This window comes from Mycena indigotica (assembly GCF_014461135.1).
Source record: "Mycena indigotica strain 171206Taipei chromosome Unknown Mind.scaff0012, whole genome shotgun sequence".
Classification (NCBI taxonomy): domain Eukaryota; kingdom Fungi; phylum Basidiomycota; class Agaricomycetes; order Agaricales; family Mycenaceae; genus Mycena; species Mycena indigotica.
Window position 1 is genome coordinate 2,735,963 of NW_023503011.1, and position 21,462 is coordinate 2,757,424.

At 55.2% G+C, this 21,462-nt stretch overlaps 4 protein-coding genes across 4 annotated transcripts; 3 read left to right on the top strand and 1 right to left on the bottom strand.

Annotated features, from left to right (window-relative positions):
* Window positions 1–321: 321 nt before the first annotated feature.
* MIND_01251200 (uncharacterized protein) lies at window positions 322–1,425 on the top strand (the record flags this gene model as incomplete). Its single annotated transcript, XM_037368997.1, has 3 exons — window positions 322–921; window positions 974–1,157; window positions 1,220–1,425. The coding sequence occupies 3 exons, from the start codon at window positions 322–324 to the stop codon at window positions 1,423–1,425; spliced, it is 990 nt and encodes a 329-aa protein (XP_037214965.1).
* Window positions 1,426–8,289: 6,864 nt separating this feature from the next.
* Window positions 8,290–9,695, bottom strand: MIND_01251300 (BZIP domain-containing protein; the record flags this gene model as incomplete). The annotated part of the gene is made up of 3 exons (XM_037368998.1): window positions 8,290–8,510; window positions 8,573–9,349; window positions 9,401–9,695. The coding sequence occupies 3 exons, from the start codon at window positions 9,693–9,695 to the stop codon at window positions 8,290–8,292; spliced, it is 1,293 nt and encodes a 430-aa protein (XP_037214966.1).
* Window positions 9,696–15,614: 5,919 nt separating this feature from the next.
* On the top strand, window positions 15,615–16,217 carry MIND_01251400 (uncharacterized protein; the record flags this gene model as incomplete). The annotated part of the gene is made up of 2 exons (XM_037368999.1): window positions 15,615–16,103; window positions 16,152–16,217. 2 exons carry the CDS (start codon window positions 15,615–15,617, stop codon window positions 16,215–16,217), a joined length of 555 nt encoding a protein of 184 aa, XP_037214967.1.
* A 3,651-nt stretch (window positions 16,218–19,868) lies between these two features.
* On the top strand, window positions 19,869–21,209 carry MIND_01251500 (uncharacterized protein; the record flags this gene model as incomplete). The annotated part of the gene is made up of 5 exons (XM_037369000.1): window positions 19,869–20,672; window positions 20,727–21,003; window positions 21,054–21,060; window positions 21,112–21,153; window positions 21,203–21,209. The coding sequence occupies exons 1-5, from the start codon at window positions 19,887–19,889 to the stop codon at window positions 21,207–21,209; spliced, it is 1,119 nt and encodes a 372-aa protein (XP_037214968.1). The 5' UTR covers window positions 19,869–19,886.
* Between the last annotated feature and the right edge of the window lie 253 nt (window positions 21,210–21,462).

Below are 21,462 nucleotides of genomic sequence, written 5' to 3' on the forward strand. Positions count from 1 at the left end.
TGGCAGACTTTCAGCGCACACGTCGGACCTACCCTTCCTGCCCCGTTGCGTCCCCGCGACATTCAGTCGCTGGCTGATCAGGAGATGCACCGGCGCCCAGCGTCGGCGATCCTGGCACCATATTAGGACGAATTCTTATCCGCCAAGTGTCGGACGCCTGGCAGACTCGGAGCAGTGCTGCTGAATCCACTCCAGGGGTTGCTGCAGCTGGGAGAGGAGGAAAACCGAGAATGGCGCGAGTGTGTCTCACCGTCAGAGGAGGGACACGAAGTCCTGGCGGCACTGGCAACTAGTTCGAAGCGATGACCGGTCATCGTAAGCATGGCGCCGGCGGGGCCGACTTGCATAGCGAGGATGGAGCGCTTGCCTGTCTTCCAACGCGCCGCAACTACTGTCAACGCAGACGCACATACACGTCATCACGCCAATACCTCCCCCTCTTCCCTCTTCCCTCGGCCTCGCTCGCCCGACTCAGGCAACGGTGGCGGCGCCGCTCCACCACGCGAGCATTCAGTTGCACAAAGGAAAATAGGTCCGACAGGCACGCCCCTGACCGCCACAATTCTCGCTCTCCTCGATCGACCGCCAGCAAGCTCGCCGTTAAAAGCCGGGCTCGTCGTCGATGGCTTCATCCACCCAGCCGCCTCATCCATGCTCTCCTCGGTCCTCATCCCGCTTTTGTTCGCGGCCCACGTCAGCGCCGGCTTCCTTGTCGCCGACCCCGCCCCGCCGGCGCCGGCACCCTCGCCGGCGTTCGTGACGTACTACCGCCCGCGCGTGCACTGTCCCGCGGGGCTCGCCGTCGCCGCGGACGACGTCCAGGCCATCGACATCGCCGATCGAACTGTTGGGAGGGTTGTTTGCACCGGCCGGAGGCGCACCGACATTGACGCGGAGCAGATCAGCTGCGCGTTCCGTAACGTGGGTCTCCTCTCTTCCCGCTGTACTTGCAGTGTGTTGACGAGTGCCCTAGTCTGACGGCGCGCTGCTCCCGAGTATTTCGCACAGCAAGTGTGCTGGGCTAGTCGCCGAGGAGGGCACCCTGTGTCTTCCTCTGTGCGACGAAGAACAAGGACGGCGTCCCGCTGGCGCGAATGGCGCTGACGCGTGGCGGCGACACGGCGTGCTACTACTACAACGAGTGGTGTACCTACTCCGTGCGTCCTCTCCCTCCTCGATTCTTCAACTAACCAAAGTTAGGGCACCAACGGCAACCCAGATCCCGACGGCGGCAGCCGGTGTCCGGCGCGGGCGGGGACGTCATGCATCCTCGGCCGGCGGCAGTACCACGGGGAGGACAACTTCACGGCAATGCTCCGCAAGAAGGCCGAGGAGGAGGAGCTGCGGGGCCGCACCCGCGCCGCAAGCCGGGTGGTGCCCGAGGCGCTGCGCCGCCGGTTCGCTGAGCCCGAGGAGGATGCTTAGAGTTGTGGTCGTATTGCTTTGGTGCACCTTGTTGTATTAGTTTTGATTCAAGTTGGATCTGAAGTTGCTACAGATAAAAAGTGTTAATGTACTGTACCAAGTGACTGATCATGGATTATATACTATAGCTATACTTATACATCTTCCTTAGCAAGACAGGGAGTGGTGGGTGATGCTGCAAAACACAGAAAACAAATGGCAAGGGAAAGGGGAAACGGCAACGACATCCCCACGAAGGGACAAAGCACCACAACACTTGAAAAGAACATATTGGAGGCAACTCAGTCGATGCAGCACCTGACCTGCGTCATGTACCGTGCTCGGGAAAGCGGGCCATGTGGCCACCTGAGATAGTTGCCTGATATTTGAGTGAGGCCCAGCGCCCAATTCTATGGCGCTCGAAACGGGGGAAAAATACCCTGAGAAGAAACACCGGTCTCCGAGGAAACCCTCGGCACCTCTTTGATAGTTGCGAGAAATCTGGGCTCTCAGGCTTACGACAGCAAAAAGCCTTGTGTGGGATTTGGTCACGGGTGAGGCCCCATCGAAGGGGTGGCTAGACCATAAAGAGCACCAGAGGACACTATCAATTCTATTCAGATACATGACCTGCCCCATGTACCGTGCCCGAGGGAGCGGGTGGAAATTGCCTTATTTGGGTGCAGCCCCCCTGTTCAGCCCCCAAACCCACTGTGCATTATTAGTGGCATTGGCACTGATAACAGTCAGGGTTTTCAGCCTGGCCTAAGTGGGTGAATAATTATTAAAAAAAGGGTGAAAATTTCCCCAAGTCCAGGGCAATTTTTGTGCTTGTTGAAAGATCCTAGAGCCAGTGATTTTGGTGCCTGTGACATGTGTCATGCTATTATACAGTGACAAACAAGCCAAATTTCCGAAAGCAGAAATTTTTGCCACTGAACTACTAGTATAGAGAATGTCACCAATTGTCTCAAAGTCAAAGTTGGATATTTTGGCTGTACAAACAACTTTCATCAAGTGACCTATAGACTATAGGCTATAGTGACAGCTGAATCAGTGTGTTTGTCAGCACTAGCTAATATACAACTCATAAGACAATATCAGTAAAATAACATAAAGGTCTCACCAAAGACCAAAAATACCTAAAATATCCAAAAGACACACAAGACACCAGGTCCTTAGAAGACGGCATCCTGGTCTTTGGAAAGATTTGGGGGTCTTTGGAAAGACATAAGGGTCTTTCGGAGAGACTACTGTAGTATTTAGATCATGTGTCCAATTTATAAATATAATTTATGGGAACAATGGTGTTCCCAGGAGAGGGGAAGCTCGCCTTACTGTACTATTTAGATCAAGTGTCCGCCGCGTGTAACGCGTAACGGACACTGTCCGCTGGACAAGGTGTCCGCATTCCCAAAAAAGGCAAGTCCGGCGTCAGCCGGACCGAAAAATTTCCTTTTTCGGCCTGTTTTTGATGGGAATCCGGCCTTACACGTGTAACGAAAACCACAAGTGTCTGCGCCGCGACTGCGTGTAACGCGTAACGCGGACACTTGATCTAAATAGTACAGTAATCCTAGTATTATATATTTATAAATTCAAAGAAAGAAAAAGTGGATGGACTATTAACTACTGTACATATGGCTCATTGAATACATATTCTGTAAGAGTTATACCATAATAATCAATCTCAAACCCAAGTCCTTCTCTGCGTAGATTATCCTCAGCCAGCATCTGATATGTATCATTGTTTTGTGGTTTTTGCAAACGTGTCACAGGAAAGGCAGACCTAAATGCAATGCCCTTGAGAGTTTTAACTCTAGATATGGCTACAAAAGAGAGTCCTGGAGCAAAGTCACTGCACCCTAGATCTATTGTAGCCCGTTCAAGAGTCAGTCCTTGACTTTTGTGAATTGTGATAGCCCAAGCTAAAGTGAGGGGCAGCTGTGTTCTAGATAAAGCAAGTCCATTATTCTCCCAATTAGCTGTCACTGGGACTATAAGAACCCATCTAGGTTCAATTCCTTCCCAGCCTGGATTGTCTGGGACTATACAAATTTCCTTAGTTTATATGTATATCTGAATCAATAGTAACCTTACCTGTATAGTTCAGGAATTCTACAAAGACAACACTGGGTAGATCCTTTTGAGGATTAGTCTCTCTAAGATTGTTTTGCTGATTAGCCTCTGTTATGTGTTTAGGCCCGGATTCCTATCAAAATCGCCTTAAATAGGCAATTTTCTGTTCCGACTGACGCCGGACTTGCCTTTTATGGTAGTCCGTACACCTTGTCCGGCGGACAGTGTGCGTTACGTGTTCCATGCCACGGACAGTTGATCTAAATAGTACAGTACCATAAAGACTTGAGAGAAGACCATGAAAGATGCCTTAGCAGTGTTCAGAATGCAATAAATGAAACAAATCAAATTCACAAATGACTGATTAACACATATAGCATACCATATACTACAACAGTGCTAGGGTAGAGTGTGGCCTCCCCCCCTGCTGCCATATAGGGTAAAAGGGAGACCTTTTTCGTTAGGAAAAATGGATTTAGAAAGACACAATAAGTAGAACAGCAATCTTATCAGAAAAAAAAAGGAATCAACATTGACATACAAAAAAGATATCTTCCATTTTTTCCCACGTATGCACCCTTTTTCGGCTACTGTCAGGGGAACCTCCCTTGACGCCCGGAGACGTACCCGATTCTGGTTCCGACTCCGGTCCGGCCCTCCATCTCGCCCGCACAATCACCGATCCGTCAACGCCCTCCTGACGGTTGCCCTGGGACCTCGCCTGCGACGCCACCCAAGCCTTCTGTGCCCGACAGCGGCAGCTACGGACAAGCAGTATATAGTCAGCTACCTAGCAGGCGGACCCTCAGAGTTTCTTCTCTTTGGATCCTCCCCTGCTAGGTCGGTCCCTCCGTGTATTTCCCGTAGCTTTTATTCACGCTTTGGATCCTCCCCTGCTAGGCTTTCGTCGGAGTCTCCAGGGTTGCCCTTACAAAGACCTCATCCTGTGGTACTCCTGGTTGCGGAAACACAACCCAGATATCAACTGGGAAACCAAGGAGGTCAAGATGACACGGTGTCCCCGCAATTGCTCGACCTGCCGCGAGGAGGAGCGTGTCGAACGGACCGAGTTGCGGCGACTCCGGTCGCTTCAGAAACGTCTCCGCTCCGGCCCGTTCCCCTCGGTTTGCACTATGGACCTCTCTGGCCCTGAGGACGGAGACGATTCCGACTCCGGTCTCGATTCCGACCTGCCTGATCTGACACCGGACTCGGACTCGGACGACGAGGATGACCAGCTCAAAGATGGTGACCGCATCTTCTACACCTCGTTTCGTCCCTCGGAGGAGATACGCGCAGGTAGCACCGTCTCACAGCGCCTGGCCGAAACCTTTGCTAGGAACTCCGCCCCTCCACCCTCCGAGATCCCGGACTGGGCTAAGGAGTTCCAGGACGTCTTCAACAAGGAGTCCTTCGATATGCTACTGGAACGGAGAGCCTGGGACCACGCCATCGAACTCGTCGACGCTAAGCCCACCAACTGCAAGGTGTACCCCATCTCGCCCCTCGAGCAACGCGAGCTCGACGCGTTCATCGAGGAAGGGCTTTCGACGGGCCGGATTCGCCCTCCAAGTCTCCGATGGCGTCTCTGGTCTTCTTCGTCAAGAAGAAGGATGGCGGACTCCGCTTCGTCCAGGACTACCGTGCTCTCAACGCGATGACTGTCAAAAACCGGTACCCCCTTCCGCTGATCAACGACCTCATCAACCGGCTCAAAGGCGCTCGTTACTTCACCAAACTCGACGTCCGTTGGGGCTTCAACAACGTCCGGATCAAGGAAGGTGACGAGTGGAAAGCGGCTTTCCGGACTAACCGAGGCCTGTTCGAGCCCTTGGTGATGTATTTCGGCCTGACAAACTCTCCCGCGACGTTCCAAACGATGATGAATGACATTTTCCAGGACCTCATCCTCTCCGGAGACGTCATGATCTACCTTGACGACATCCTGATCGCCCATTCCGACCTCTGGAAACACCGGCAGATTGTCCAGGAGGTCTTGCGGCGACTCCGAGAGCACAAGTTGTACCTTCGAGCGGAGAAGTGCGACTTTGAAAAATCGTCAATCGAGTACCTCGGAGTCATCATCTCCCACAACCACGTCGAAATGGACCCCGTCAAGGTCGCAGGCGTCTCCGCTTGGCCGACTCCGGAGAACAAGAAGGACATTCAGCAGTTCCTTGGGTTCGCTAATTTCTACCGCAGGTTCATTCGGGACTTCTCGACCCTTGCGCGCCCTCTTTTCGTGCTCACCAAGAAGGACCAGCAATGGACTTGGGGCGACGCAGAGGCCTCCGCGTTCCAAGCGATCAAGGACGCGGTCACCTCGGAACCGGTCCTGGCGATTCCGGACGACACACGGCCTTTCCGACTCGAGGCGGACAGCTCTGATTATGCGACGGGGGCGGTTCTTTCACAATCCGCCCCGGACGGGAAGTGGCACCCTGTAGCATTCTATTCCAAAAGCTTAAATGATGTCCAGCGCAACTACGAAATCCACGACAAGGAGATGCTCGCGATCATCCGTGATGCCCTCTCCGGTGAGCCTGACCTGGAGGAGCCCGTCGCACTAGCGGCCCGGCAACTTCTTAAGGTTCAAGGTCAAGCTCGAGGCCCCCACTCCTCATGGTCTGACGAGTGGGCCGTCTCCAGCGGTCTTCTCCATTTCCGAGGGAAGATCGTTGTACTAAAGGACAAGGACCTCCGGAGACGCATCATCGAGCTCTGCCATGACACCCGAGTCGCCGGACACGCAGGTCGTTTCAAGACCTTGGAGTTGGTCTCCCGGAACTACTGGTGGCCTCAGATGTCTCGCCATATCGGCCGGTATGTTGCGACCTGTGACTTGTGCTGTCGCACCAAGGCACTCCGGAGACTGCCCCACGAAGAGCTGCACCCCACGGAAACGCCCCCGGAACGCTGGCATACCGTCTCCGTCAACTTCATCGTAGAGCTTCCTGAAGCCCATGGGTACGACGCGATCATGGTCGTCGTTGACACCCTCGGAAAGCGCGCGCCCACTTCTCGGAGTGTCATACGACGGTCGATGCAGTAGGGGCAGCCCGCCTTTACTACCGGAACGTCTGGCGGCACCATGGGACTCCGGAGAAGTACGTCTCCGACCGCGGCTCGCAGTTCATCGCAGACTTCACCCGAGAACTCTGGCGCTTAATCGGCATCAAGCCTGCCACGTCCACCGCGTACCACCCGCAGACAGACGGTCAGACAGAGCGCGTCAACCAGGAGTTGGAGCAGTACTTGCGGATCTTCACCAACTATCAGCAGGACAACTGGGATGAGCTGATTCCGGCCGCGGAGTTCGCCTACAACAACCATGTTCACTCCTCCACGCAGCAGGTCCCCTTCATGACGGACACGGGACGGCTCCCACGCATGGGCTTCGAACCCGGAGTCCGTTCCGCCATGGAGTCGGTGAACGAGTTCCGCGACCGGATTGCCACTGGTGTTGCTGAAGCCAAGGCCAAAGAGGAGTACAAGCGCTACTACGACCGGAGACGCACTCCGTCTCCGGAGTTTAAGGTTGGCGACCGTGTTTGGCTGGATGCCTCTGACATCAGGACGACTTGCCCCTCGGAAAAGTTCTCCCATCGCCGCCTCGGACCGTTCAAGATAGTCGCGGAGATCAGCAAAGGTGCCTACAAGCTCGACCTTCCTCTGCGCTACTCGAAGCTCCATCCGGTCTTCCCCGTCGTCAAGCTCGAGCTCGCCTAGGACGACCCCTTCGACGGACGCCCCGGCTACGACCAGCCCCCTCCGGACCTCGAGGACGGAGTCCCGGAGTGGGAAATAGAGGAAATCTTGGACGCAAGGGTGAGGTATAAACGGCTGAATTACTTCGTCAGATGGAAAGGCTACGACGCGTCGCACGACCAGTGGGTCCGCTTCGACCGCGTCTTCGCCCCGGAGAAAATCGCGGAGTTCTACCGTAAGTACCCTGGCAAACCACGGCACATCGCCTCTGCGACCTTCGACTCGATTCCGTTCCGGTCTATGCGTCGGGACGCCGCATTCAAAGGGGGGGGGGTGATGTCAGGGGAACCTCCCTTTTGGCCCCTCGGAGATGCCTCCGATTCCGGTCCGACTCCGGTTCCGACTCCGGTTCCGACTCCGGTCCGGCCCTCCATCTCGCCCGCACAATCACCGATCCGTCAACGCCCTCCCGACGGTCGCCCTGGGACCTCGCCTGCGATGCCGCCCAAGCCTTCTGTGCCCGACAGCGGCAGCTACGGACAAGCAGTATATAGTCAGCTACCTAGCAGGCGGACCCTCAGAGTTTCTTCTCTTTGGATCCTCCCCTGCTAGGTCAGCTTCATTTGTATTCGCTTACCAATGTTCACGCTTTGGATCCTCCCCTGCTAGGACCTTGATCTCAGGCCTCCGGGGTTGCCCTTACAGCTACAATCTGAGAAAACATTTTTCTGGTTAGATTTCCTTCCTATCCAGTGGACATTCTTTAAACCTTTTCTAATCAATCAAGGTCACCATTTTTTCTCCTATGATTACCTTCATTAAAATTTAAAAACAAATCCTCCGGTTTTCTTCTGAGTTGTCAGGGTGAGTATAAGCACCGGCCCGGGTGGCCGAGGCTGATGCTCGATCATGATATCAATCAGATTCTCCAGGTAAATCGTAACCTGCAGAATCTACAGTGTGTTGTCAGCTTGCTCATTGACAACATAGAATATGAATCAACAGATGGGATACTAAGGGTACGGGAATTAATACACAACAATATGTGATACAACCAAGATTGCGGAATACAAAATGCATATATGTGTCCCAAGATATCTATGCCTTGTTGCCAAAGTCCAGCATGATTCCGCGTTGCTTGAGCAAACTCTGCCCCATCAGCGCGCGCTGCCTCCAAATCGTCACGAGCCTATCCAGCTCATCGACCGTGTCCTCCAGCTCCTGCGTCTTCTGCAGCTTGCGCTTGCGGCTCTTCCGCGCAGCGAGGGTATTGCTCCGCCGCTTGTTCTCAATCTCATCGAGCACTTCCTTGGTAGGCTCTGCGTAATCCTCATCATCGAAAGCGGCGGAGTGGCGGCGCTTAAGCTTGCGGGACACGGACGCGCGGGGACAGCCTTGCGCGACGTAGCGCTGGGCGTCAGGTAGGTCCTCTTCATCGTCGGCGCGTCGTCCGGAATCAGATCATTGACGGTGATACCCCTTCGAGTGCCAGTGGCGTGAGGCAGCGACCGTGGCGTGCGAGTGGGCCGCACAGCCTGACTCGGAGGGGGTGGGGGTATGACGGGCGCCGTGGATGGGAACGCGTCGAACGAGTGCAGCATCGGCGAGCTGGGGCTGAACATGAGGAGCTTGTCCAAGTTGGGACGAGCGAACAGCTTTTCGTTGACGAGACCCGCCTCGCTGTATTCATCGGGATGCGCCAACAGCTGCCCCGCCAGGTCGTTCTCCTGGGTCCCGTCAACGACAAGCTGTCCGCGCCTCCCAACTTGGACAAGCTCCTCGTCTTCAGCCCCCGCTCGCCGATGCTGCACTCGTTCAACACGGCGCCCATCATCCCCCCACCCCCTCAGGCTGCCTACACCGTTGGCCTCGCTGTAGTCATCGGGGAGCGCCAACAGCTGTCCCGCCAGCTCGTTTAAGTTCTCCTCGACGGTGTAGGCGGCGCCCGCAGAGCCGAAGTCGACCTCCATCGCGAGGCGCGGCGTCGTCAGGAACGGCGTGTACGGCGTGTCGTGGGGGCTGGCCCGGGGGGAGTCGTCGTGCTCAAGCTCTGGCTCAGGGGAGTACTCGTAGTCGTAGTCGTCAAACAGCGGCTCGTCCGCGTACGCGTCGAAGTCGGCGGCGAAATTGTCGCCGACGCTCTGGAACTCGGGCGAGGCTGGTGGGGAGCGATCAGCGGCGGGCGCGTGGGGGCGAGGAGACGGGGCACCTGTGATGTCTGCGATGGCGCGGAGCGCTTGGTGGTGCTCTGCCATTGTAGACGACGGTGGTGAATAGTCCGTAAGGGCGCTGAAAGAAGGGACACTCCCGTGCGAGGAGTCAGAGGCGGCCCCAATTAGTCCATGCAACGTCTGGGGACTGGTGGTCAGTGACTGCGTGTGCGCGGTGTTGTCCTCGTCCGAGTCGTGGAAGGCAGTGCATGAAGGGCCTTCATTCGCGCGCCATCCGAGCGAGCTTGCTGCTGATGCAGTAGAGACCCGAGAGGACGAAGAGACGGTGGACATCGGCGTGGCGTGGCGGTGTGGCGACTTACAGGCTCGTGGTGGGTGTGGGTGTGTGGGCGAGGAGTGACGCGCGTCACGGTCGCGCGCGGTTTATAAGGCCGGCGGCGTCACGCATCACGGGCGCCTGTCGCCATCCCGACATCAGTCACAGCGAGGCTTGGCGCGATCCTATTGGACGCGCCTGCCGACCATCATGACGTGTAATGGAAGGCAATGGAACAACGTGGAACCCGCGGAACCGCGCATGAAGTTTTTGATTAGTAATACCTACGGCGCAGCTCTGCGCAACCTGCGGGCGGCGCCAGCGCACGGACTCCGGAGGAAGGACTGAACAGTTGACGACGTGAATGCCTCTAGCAATCGTCAAAATCTGGCGGACATCAATCTCTGTGACGATGACAGCTTGAGAATTACGCAGCTCGATTCTCGTGACGATCGCCGTCGATAGCTGTTAAGTGACTTAAGTTCAAGAACGAGCTCTCTCCTTTTCAGTAACGCTCAACAGCAACTATACGTAGGTCAGTAACTCCCCGCGGACCACAGCATACCTGATTGACACTTAGTGTTCTGCTGGCTTTAGCTTCAGGCCAAAAAGCCATGGCTTTTTGGCTTTGGTACCAGGGCCAAAGCCAAGCCAGAAATTTTGGCCTATGTTGGCTTTGGCCTGGCTTGAGAGTCTAGAAAGCCAAAGCCAGGCCAAAAGCTAATGGCTTTTCAGTCTGATCATTGATGGCTGATCTAACTTCCAAAAAGGAAGTTTTCTAGTCATATGTTGGGTTAGAAGTGCTATTACTAGCATGTCAAGGCTTTATTGATGCTCTACAGGTTACCTTATGACCCCTCTCTACACTAAATTAAATATCCACTATTATTTTTTGATGCCAACATCTGATCAACAACACCGGATCACACCTAGCCGAGGCCATGGCCTAGGCCAAAGCCAAGCTAAAGCCAGGCCAAAGCCAGCTGAGTTGGCCTGGCCTGATGATTTGCAAGGCCAAAGCCACGGAAAGCCGGGCCAAAGCCATGGCTTTCAGGCCAAGCCAAGGCCAGAAGACCACTATTGACACTTGATTCTCGTCCAGTTAATCGATCTTATTCGTTACCAGCATGGAGTACAACCTAGTCAACTCGTATCGATCCCAAGTTTCACCCGCAACTCGTGCTGCGAAAAGGACGCCAGGTGCTCGCGCCATGTGCGGGGCTTGCGCGCAAGGAATCCATGGTCGGTGAGGGATTTCGTGCCGTAATCAGTGCCGAAGGTCAGCGCTGATGCTCAACAGGAAGCAAAAGACGCACACCCGATGCTTTCATAGGCCGCATACATGTCGTTCATCGCCAAAACAAGGAAGAACGGCGCCTAGTAAGTAGAATCAGCGAGATCACGCAGCATGAGACAAAGCACGCACCCGCGCTGAGCTGGACCAGCATATCGTCCATCGAAATCACCGTCCCCGATAACAGCTCTGCCCTCGCGCCGAACTCCGCCCGCTCGATTGCGGCGCGGACGTACAGGCTATAGTCGCGCCAACGTCGATCACGGGCACACGCGTCGTGCCGGACGTCGGGAGGCGGAAGCTGTAAACTCGATCCGACGTGGCCTCCAGCGCGTAGGAGTCCAGGTATAGAGTTGTAGACCGTGGTCCTTGGGAGGAGCCGAATGAAGATATGTGAGGATGCGTTTGGGGGCGGTAGAAAGGCGGAACATGCGTTGTGAGTTCGGGCAGCGGAGGAGAAGGTGCTGGGCAAACGCTGTAGCCTTAGTAAGGTATCAGGAGGGAGCGAATTGCTCACCAAGGTCAAAGAAACGCACATCGTCTCGGGGATTAGTGATTCGCCGGAAGCTGAGCGCCTGCGCCATGAAGAAATGAGCAAAAACGGGTTGCGGGAGACAAGGGTGTGGTTAGACGGACCTGAGGCCTTGCTGTCCTGCTCACTTCTGAATGGATTCCATCCTTCAGCGTGGCACTCTGTATACGTGCTATATGACCATAGTCAACGTGTCAGCGAGAGCACAAGACGAGGAAAGGATGAGCGCACTTGCCCAGCTCAGGGGGGCATTGAGGCGAACGACGGAGCTCATCTGCTTGTTTGAGATGCCTGGAGAGTATGCAGCATTGTGCGGGAAAGGATTGAAGGCGGCAGATGGGGGGAGGAAAACAGAAATGTGGTGCTTACGTCAAGGTGACAGTCACCGTGACACGATTTTTTTTTCCATTCTTGACGGCCATCATCTCCGACTCGGAGTCAATGCCACGCCCAACACCTGCCGCGTTACTACGGGAAAAGCTCGCCGTCGTGGACGCGGAAATCGATGCGCTCCGCAGCCAGCTCGTCGCCGCCATCGACACTCGTCGCGGAGTCATTGCCCAGCTACGCAAAGTTACCTACTCCGGAATGACAGCTATACCCGCCGATATTCTGTGCGAAATATTCATTCGCGCGACAGAGACGAGATACATTGGCGACCATCGTACACGACATTGCTCGCCTTTTCGTTTGGCGGCAGTGTGCCGCATTTGGCGAGAGATCGCCTTGAGCCTCGCTGGTATCTGGTCAACCATCACGCTGAGCGGGCGTTTTGCGGAAAAGCGGCTGAAGTTATGCTTGAAGCGGTCGCGAAACCATTCTCTAGAACTCGACGGTCATCTACGCCCCTCGGCGCCCGACTTGCCGCAAAGCGCTTTTGCCCGACTTGCCAAATACGTTGGGAACTTCGAGGCATTGGTGGACGATGACGTCTCCGAAGTGCGGGAGCCCTGGATGCTCGCCAGCTTGAGAAGTCTGGAGCTTCATAGACAATTTGAAGGCGACAATGCCACCCCTGTTTCTCTCTTCGCCAATGCCCCGATCCTTCAAGAACTTGAACTGTTTGGTATCCGTTGTCACCAAATCATCCTTCCCTGGACCCAAATTTCAAGCTTTTCCGTCACCGACCTTGATATCGCCCACATCTATGAATCACTCCGCAGTATGCCAATGTTAGAAACCTTGAGGATTCTACTAGGTAACGCTAACGATCCAGAGTACGGTCTCGAAGGGCTGACTCTCCCGCATCTGCGATCTCTCCATGTGGTATATTGCGATGATACCAGCTACAAATGGACCGACCAGCTTACTGTTCCTGCTTTAACCAACCTCCACATCACCCGTCTCGACTACTTCGTGGATAGACACCTGTCCGCTCTTATCCAGCGCTCAAAATGCACCCTCAAAGCTGTTACCGTCAAAGAGCATCCGTTTACTCCCGGTGGCAAACAGACTGGCCATCTGACCCTGCTGAAACACACACCCGCCCTGATACACTTGAGCGTTCTGGGTTTCGAGCCATCGATCGCGAAAGCTATTTTCACCGCCATCAATGCGACCCCATTGCCCGCGCTTTCCACGCTTCGTTTTGACACGTCCCTCGAGGAGCAGCCACTGGCCTCTTTCGCCCATTGGTTGAAGACCCACTGGCGAGGCTCGGCATCGCAGAGCCCGCCCGCCGGCGCACATGCCTTGAAGGAAATAATTCTGACATCCTCGCCGAGTTCTCTGCGCCGTGAGAGCGCAGAACGCACACGCGAGGAGCGCGATGCACGGCGCGTGGAAACCATTGGGGAACTGCGGCGGGCGGCAGCCGACAACCAAGCAGTGACGGAGTTCACGTTCACGGCACCTAGCTTCTATATCTCGTCAAAAAAGGTCAGCGTACAGCCGTGGTCCTGTGAGTCGGGTTGATATTTACTGAGCTTGTAACAGCAACCGACTGGAACCTTGTGCTCCTTCGTGCAAGACTGGCCCATAGTTTGACTCGGAGCAATGCAGGAAGGACAGGACTTGACAACTTTGAAACTCGGGCATACAGTAGAGTTGCAGATGCAGTAGAGGGGACATAGATCTGGATTCTGGACTCAGCGGCAGTCGATATTCGAAAAGCAAGTCAATCATTACTCGGTAGTGCTTTGCATTATTTGAATTTTTCAGTCTTGCTAAGTTGTATTTCGATCTATATCGTTCCAATTGAGGAGTACAACCTAGTCAAATTGTATCGATCCCAAGTTTTGCCAGTAACTCGTGCTTCGAAAAGGACTCCAAGTGCTCGCGCCCGTGTGCGGGGCTTGCGCGCAAGGAATCCATGGTCAGTAAGGGATTTGGAGCCATAATCTGTGCCGAAGGTCAGCGCTGATTATCAACAGGAAGCAAAAGACGCACACCCGATGGTTTCATACGCCGCATACATGTCGTTCATCGCCGAAACAGGGAAGAACGGCGCCTTGTCCGCAAACGTCCCTGCGAATTCTTGCTGGGTGCAGGCCTCATACACGATGTCATGTCCGATAACTACTCGATAAATCAGCGGTCTTACCCAGCACAATACAAAGCACGCACCCGCGCTGAGCTGCGTCAGCATATCGTCCATCGAAATCATCGTCCCCGACAACAGCTCTGCCCCCGCGCCAAACTCCTCCCGCTCAATCGCCGCGCGGACGTATAGCCCATAGTCGGCCTCGACATCGATTACAGGCACACGCGTCGCACCGGACATCGGGAAGCGGAAGCGGAAGCGGTACCCTCCGTCCGGCTTCGCCTCCAGCGCATAGGGCACTGCATCGAAGATGTTGCTCGCATAGTACCCCGCCGCCTGGACGACAGCGAGGGGGACCCCGGACGCCTTGGCCTAAGCCGTGACGGCCGCCTTGCTGTCGAAGAAGATTGCGTGGGGGAGGCGTCCGGCGGAGAGCGCCTTAATTGATTCGATGCCCGACCAGATGAGCAGCGGTGTGTTGACCGCTTTGGCAGCATCGACCATGAGCTTGCCTTCAGCGATTTCCTGGAGAAGGAATGTGAGGCGGGACAAATGTGAAGAGGAGGCGACCACGCACTCTGTCCGCATCGCCGTGCTCCCGAAGTTGGTCACCGCCTGTGCGTCACCGAGGTTAGCAACTTGCTCTAGACAGACAGGGATAAAGCACACACAAAAACGACATCTGCACCCTCAAATGCGGCCCTAACCGCGCTCTCATTACCCACGGAAATTGATACGACGACAATGTCAACACCCTGCCGCTGAAACGCCTTGGCCGCAGGCCGGGAAGCGTCACGCGTGAGGCCACGCAAACGATATGGCCGCTCTGACTCGATGAGCGCCCGCGCGACGCTCCATGGGAGATGGTGGAGAAAGAGTCGGAAGCTCTCTTATGAATTGCAATTTGCAAGGCGGCCCGCTGGATTTCGTGGTGACAGAGCATGATCAGTCTAGCCGTAATCCACGGAAATCCAGCGAGGTACTCACTATATGCCGCAACCCATAGCCCTCGAGCTCTTTCTGTCGTTGAGAAAGCGACGCGGCTTGCCTAGAAGCCTGAGAAGATCAGAAAGACGACAAAGCGAAAAAGACCGATACGCGCACCCGCGACCCATACAATAGCCCCTCGGACATGGAGGCTAGTATCTCTTGCGGTCTATTCGTTCGTTTGGAATTGTCGCGGACAGAGTGGTACGTTGGGGGAGAGCATCGCAGTCGGGAGGTGGCGGAGCAGCGCAGAGACGTGGCGCTTACGTCACCCACACTTCTTCTTCCCGACCACATCCTCGGCGCGCCATCCCGGTTCTCCACTCATTTTTCCGTCCTCAATGGCTCCCCCGAGGCAAGTGCATGTCAACTCAGGCTCGAATGGCCGCTAATTTGCCTAGTAAAAGGGCCACGCCGCCCAGCGAAGCGACTGCATTCCTCCGCAATAACGACCCGCCCCGGGCAGGCGGGGCGCATTCGCGCCTAGTCCAGGAGCTCCTGACAAGTGCCGCCCGGCCCGGAGAGGATCCAGCTCATCAACGATATTGCGCGTGTCGAGGCTGATTTGGAGAAGGAACTGGCGGAGGCAAAACAGCGGGCCGCGACGAAAACAGCGAAGCTGACGAGACGGAAAGACCATTATGCCCAGCCTCGAATACTTGGTGGTTCACGCGCCATTCGACGGTGTCGAGAATATCATCACGCGTTCGAAATTGACAGCGCTCCGGGGCCTGGGCGTGTCCCCGGCTTCAAACGAGCTCGCTTCTGTCTTGGACATCGCCGCGACACAACCACGACTCGCGCATCTGGACGTTAAAAGTCTCAACGCGGCTCGCGACCCTGGCTGTCTCCCGTTCATCCGCGCGCTCGCCTTATCGTCACCCCCCACAACAGGCGACCGCTGTCTGCGACTCGAAACGCTGTCGTTGGATATCGGCATTCCCACCCAGACTCAGAGCAATGCGATCGTTGCTTTACTGAAGAGCCGCACAAAAACCGCTGTTTCCCGGGCCACGGGGCCGGCTGTCGTGTCCCCGCTTGCCGGAGCGGACGTCGGCCCGTTAGGCCGGGCAACGGTGACAGTTGCGCTAAGGGCAGTAAAACGGAGGGGCATTGCTCTGTGGTTACTGGTATACCCTCTCTGATGGCAGGCGTAGGAAATTCACTGGCACGCGCAGGATATTGCCAAGAGTTCCGGGGATGGACGGGCAGTGGTGCGCGAGCAAGGTATGAAGCTTGAGTAAGTACCTTGTGTGGTAAATAGTATGCACCACAATTACAAGAGATCTTCCTCCAGCTCTCCTTCTGATTTAAATGAAATCTGAATATGCCAGTATTCTTTCTAGTAAGTAATTGTCATTCTACAGTTCTACTAAATGGCACAGGTTCAACCCATTCTCGTCTGTGAACCACAGCGACATGGTGGAGCCGGGCAAATACACCCTCTGCAATGCCGGTCAAACCTAGTGCTGGGACATGCTGATGGGCTTACCTGGGTTGTAAATAGTCGGCGGGTGGAGGGGGGTAATAATAATATGTGTCTCCAGGGCCGGGGTACGCCGCCGCCGTCGTGTACTCAGGTGTGGGGAACGAATACCTCGGGGGCTCGTCAGAGGTAGTGACATGTTAGGGAAAGGCACGCACGAGGATTGCATGTTCATGTTTGGAGTATGGTCGTAGGGTCGTGTGGGTGAAAGACTGTTATCGTAGTATCCAACTTGAAGGCCAGACAGGTTTGCTTCGTTGTGAGGCGGATATGGTAGATAAGCCTGGCTTGCATTGCCATAGCCGCTGCTCATGCCGTAGGTGATATCGTCCTCTCGCATCGGGTAGTAAGACGGTGCGGGATTGAGTTGCAAGGGCGGACCAGAGATTCTCGGCGGCGGCCGTGGCTTTGGAGCTGGCTCGTCGAGGGGGACGTCCCAGTACTCGCATTCGAGTTGCTTCCGCAAACATCGCACGCAAGTAATGTCACCCGGATCCGGCGTCGCAATGCACTGTCCGCCGCTTCCTAGTCAGCGCAGATTAAGTATGATCCTGGACCACTAGCCTTGGCATGGCGCTTGCGGCACCGGACACATGCCCTATGTGCCCGTATGCCCTTTTGGGGGGCTGTTGGCGCTGGAGGTGACGGAGACCTATCGTTGAGCAGAAAGCCGAGGCTCGTCTTGCGCCGGAGGCTTCTCATATTGTCCCGACTCGGGGCACTCAAGAAGCTTGGATGCGGGTGAGAAGAACAGCGAGACGCGCGCCACGCACCTTATATACCCTACCATGTGTGGCTGACTCTGACAACGATGTGTGTGTCCACCACACACAGCAGGCTGTGCACATATGCGCGGCCAGGCCAAGGCTTCTACAAGCGCCCGTGAGCAGTCAACACGACGCTTTTCAGGGAGAGTGACTCACTTTTCGCATGGCCGGCTGCTGATCTAGATTCTAGACAAGATATCTAAAGTACTAGCAGTGGTAATGAACATGTTATACGTAGGAGTCTATTACAACAAAGGCAATGTGGAGGATGAGTACATACAATAGAGGAAAAGAATGGAAAATTGAAACAGGGAAGCAGCACAGCAAAGAGAGGTACGAAAATTAGAGGCGAGAGAGCCTAGATTCCCCATCCACCACCAACAGTGGAGATTGAGGAACTCGAATAAGGTATTGTGTATCCTTGGAGTATATAAAATAGGAAAGTCGAAGTAGGAATGGTGAAGGTAGACATCGGAGGTATGACGAGGAGGGGATGAAAGAGTTCCACAACGGCGTGATTGTCGGACAAAAGCGGGTCATAACTGAATATCAGAGGTAGTCGGGGAAGTCCTTTTTGCGTCATGAAGGACCAAGAGCGGTAGGAATGTCGTTTGGCCTGTATCCACAATATTATCAGCAGAACAAGACGAAGACGACGGTCTGTGGTCGTCATATCGTTATTTCGTGCTGTGGTGGTCGTGGATCAAAGTCGGTCAACGCCTGAGACCAGCGCCGCTCTCACCGCGTTGATCTGGTGAGGCGGAGGAGGAAGGGTAGAATGACATCCCGAGAACGGCCATACGAGTACCCCGCAACCGCGGCGCATGATAAGGAGGGGGTATGAGATGTCGGGCCCGTGATTTACTGACGCGCAAACGGCTGTAAGGGGGAGGGAGTCGTCTTGAGGTGATAAATGCTCTCCCGGAGAAAAGGAACGCCAACGAGGGTTCCTGGTCCTATTATCGTCCCTCCAGCAGGACATGGTGTATATTATACTCCAGGAAAGGCTGTATGACGAGAAGGGGGGACAGGAAGGCGAATCCGGTAATGGTGCTGAGGAAAGGGATTACGACGTCGAGAATGAAGCAATTAAGGAGCTTCTGGGGGCGGCGCGCGATAAGCTATGCGATTCATGACTCGGGGAAGTTGTTGCTTCCGTGGAAAGAAGGGTTATGAGGGCGGGGAGGCCATATCTTCTGAATGTTGTCCAAAAAGACCAGCGAAGACGAGGCGCGTGAGCAGCTTATCATCCACTATATGTGTACCATTGTGTAGTAGTTCCAGTAGGTTTGCAGCATCGGTGGACGGCCGAGGGGTGTGCGAATGACCGGTTATTTGTATGCAGGAGGAGGAGAGCAATGATGAGCTCGAAAAGCGGGGGATATAATCGAAATGGGGCGGATTCGGATGACAGAGTGATGCGATGAGTCGTCGGAAAAGCCGTTTATTGGAGTGAAGAGGCCGTATAGAGGGAAGGAGTCGCGTTGGGGGTTCCACAGCATATTGGGTAAAAACATGTGGCGACAATGCCTCGTGTGGCTTCTGTGGCTCGCGACAAGTGAATATTGGAGTCCCTCGGACCAGCCGACTACTTTGGGCCGAAGCAAACTAGGTGGAAGCAGCCGGGATGCTCCATTTAGCGCGCTACGAAAATGAGTACGGAGACAAGATGCCTGAATCGACACCGCACCTTCGAGTCTAAAACCTCTTTGGTTGGGGAATGTCAAAGCCTACAACAAGGCGCAGAACGGATGAAAGTCGCCAGCCCGACGTGGTGGTGTTTCCCGCCAGGCCATGGTCTTGCTTGAAAGCCATGGTCTGTTGGCGCGGTACAGTACAGTGCCGGAGTGCAAACGGGGCTCTGTGTCGAGCTTCGGGTGGATATAAAAGTCTTCCAGCCGACTTCGTTGGCGGTGAAAACCCGCGGGCGACAGGACCTGTGCCGAAAATCGTGGAGTTAGCCTGCAGCAAGACCAGGAGCTCAACAACGCACCGTGGAAGAAGCTATGTGACCACCATAGAGCCTCAGGCTGGTGCTGTCCGCCGCCTCTGGCTCTATCTCTCAGCATTTCCTCGCCGCTCCTCAGCCCACCGGTGACCGCCCAAATGCCACGTCATCGACGCTCAGTCTTCATATCGCTCTCCGGCAACGCTTTCTTCAAGGATGGTGGGAAGCATTGGCTTGTGGATCGTGGAACGGGCGGGTAGATGGATTGGCGCCATGGACTGACCATGGAGGAGAAGATGAAAAGGCAATTTCCTTTTTGGGTCACTTGTGAGCCCACGTTCAGGTCCTTCTTCCTCACCTGGCCAACTGCAGCTGGCATAAGCAGCATGCCCAGGAAGCACTGGTGGACGACCTTATGCGGCCCTCGGGCGAGAATACGAAGGCCCGGACCAGCCCCGGCGGCTGCCCCGGCGCCCGCGACCATGGCCGCGACTTCCGCGTCTGAGATCGACGATAAAAAATATGATCAAATCCCTCTCGCGCCTTCGGACAAACGGGACCTACTGTAGGAGTACTTGGTGGGATTGCTGTACGGTAGAATGTAACGTCAAAAAGCTTCCCGCTGAGCTGTGGGTCGAACGGCCGCCAGAGTGACGATGACATCAAATGACGGCCAGTAGTCACGCGGTGACGCGTCGCCGTTTCTCTGGGGATGACTCCATTGCTAGTAGCGCCTAATCCTCTCGACATACCCGAGCTCATCGACCTCTGTCTCTCTAACCTGCACAGTCAGCCTGATCTCTGCTCATGCGCACTCGTCGCCCGGTCCTGGGTCCACCCAGCACAAACCCGGCTTTTCTCCACCCTCCGCTTCCATTCGGACGAAAAAGACTGGTTTCCGCGTATCGCGAGGCTGGTATCTCCTCAAAACTCACGGCTCCTGCCCCACATCCATCACCTGATTGTCCGCAACGGGTTCACGGGAATCGCCGAGTTAGAGGGTATGCTGCCGCTCCTGGGCTGGACGCTGCGGGGCCGCATATCGTGCCCCAATCTCACGCGCCTGACCTTCCTCTACGACGGTCCGCCGCTCTCCCGGATGGCTCTCGTCGGCCTGCGCGACCTGCTGTCCCTCCCCACACTGCACACGGTGACCATCAAGTGCAGCGGCGGCTTCGCGAGTGAACGCGACTTCTGCCGCGTTTGGGCGATATGCTCCCCTAATATCAGGCATCTGATCTGGATGTGCAACTGGCCGGAGGAGTCAAGCTGGCCTACTGCGCACCTGCAGACCACTATCCAGCTGCGGTCCCTATGTCTTCCACGCAAGGCACATCCTCGTTTCGCGCGCAAGATGCTTGAATTGCTCCCCTTCACGCTGGAGAATCTCACGACGCTCTCGGTCTCGAGCATCAACTACTCTGCCGTCCTCTGGAATGTATTGCAGAACAAGAATATTAACAATAATAATATTCGCGAACTTCATTTCCGCGTCGAGGTACGAAGCTTGTTCCACAATACCTTCCCAGTTGGTGCCTCAGGCTCTGTCCAGATCTTTGACCCGGACGACGACATCATTGGCCTCGACCTCGCAAACTTCCCGCATCTGGCATTCCTCGACCTCGCCTTTCCGCGCTGGCAGCACTGCCTCGATCTGCTAGCGGCCCTCGTGCGCACGATTCCGCCCACAAATCGGCTTCACGCGATCCAGCTGGAGCTGTACGCCACGGCGAACGATGCTTTTTCAGGGTCCTGTGAGCCGCAGCCCCTCTGCACGGCCATCGCCGGTGTCGCTGGTGTCTTCGAGCTCTGGCTGAAGATGGACCCGGGTCAGGAAACTATGTGGCGTGAGGGGTTGCTGCAAGGAGGCCACTCAAAGCCGCTGAGTACGATGCAGCATCAGCGCGACATTTATACGAGCAACTCACGGCTGACAGATTCGGACTGTGGCGAGTGAATGCGAATGCAGCGATTGTCAGGTCTGTCTTCGTGGTTGAACTTGATTTAAAATTCAAGCTATTTTTCTAGCCATTGACCGCACTGGTCTACAACTGACCATTCGCCAATAACAAGCAGACAGTATGCAATGAGACTGAGGTGGTGACATAGTTAAGCGATATGAGTAGAAACTTGCTAAGAACCAGTGTGACTACAAAATAAATGTCCACCCCATGTTTTGCTCACAGTACATGATTGACAGATGCTATCAGCTTGAAATTTAGCATGTTGGAGGGTAGGTCTCCCTTGAGAGGTAATTCTAAATATGGAAGCTATCTGATGATCTGATG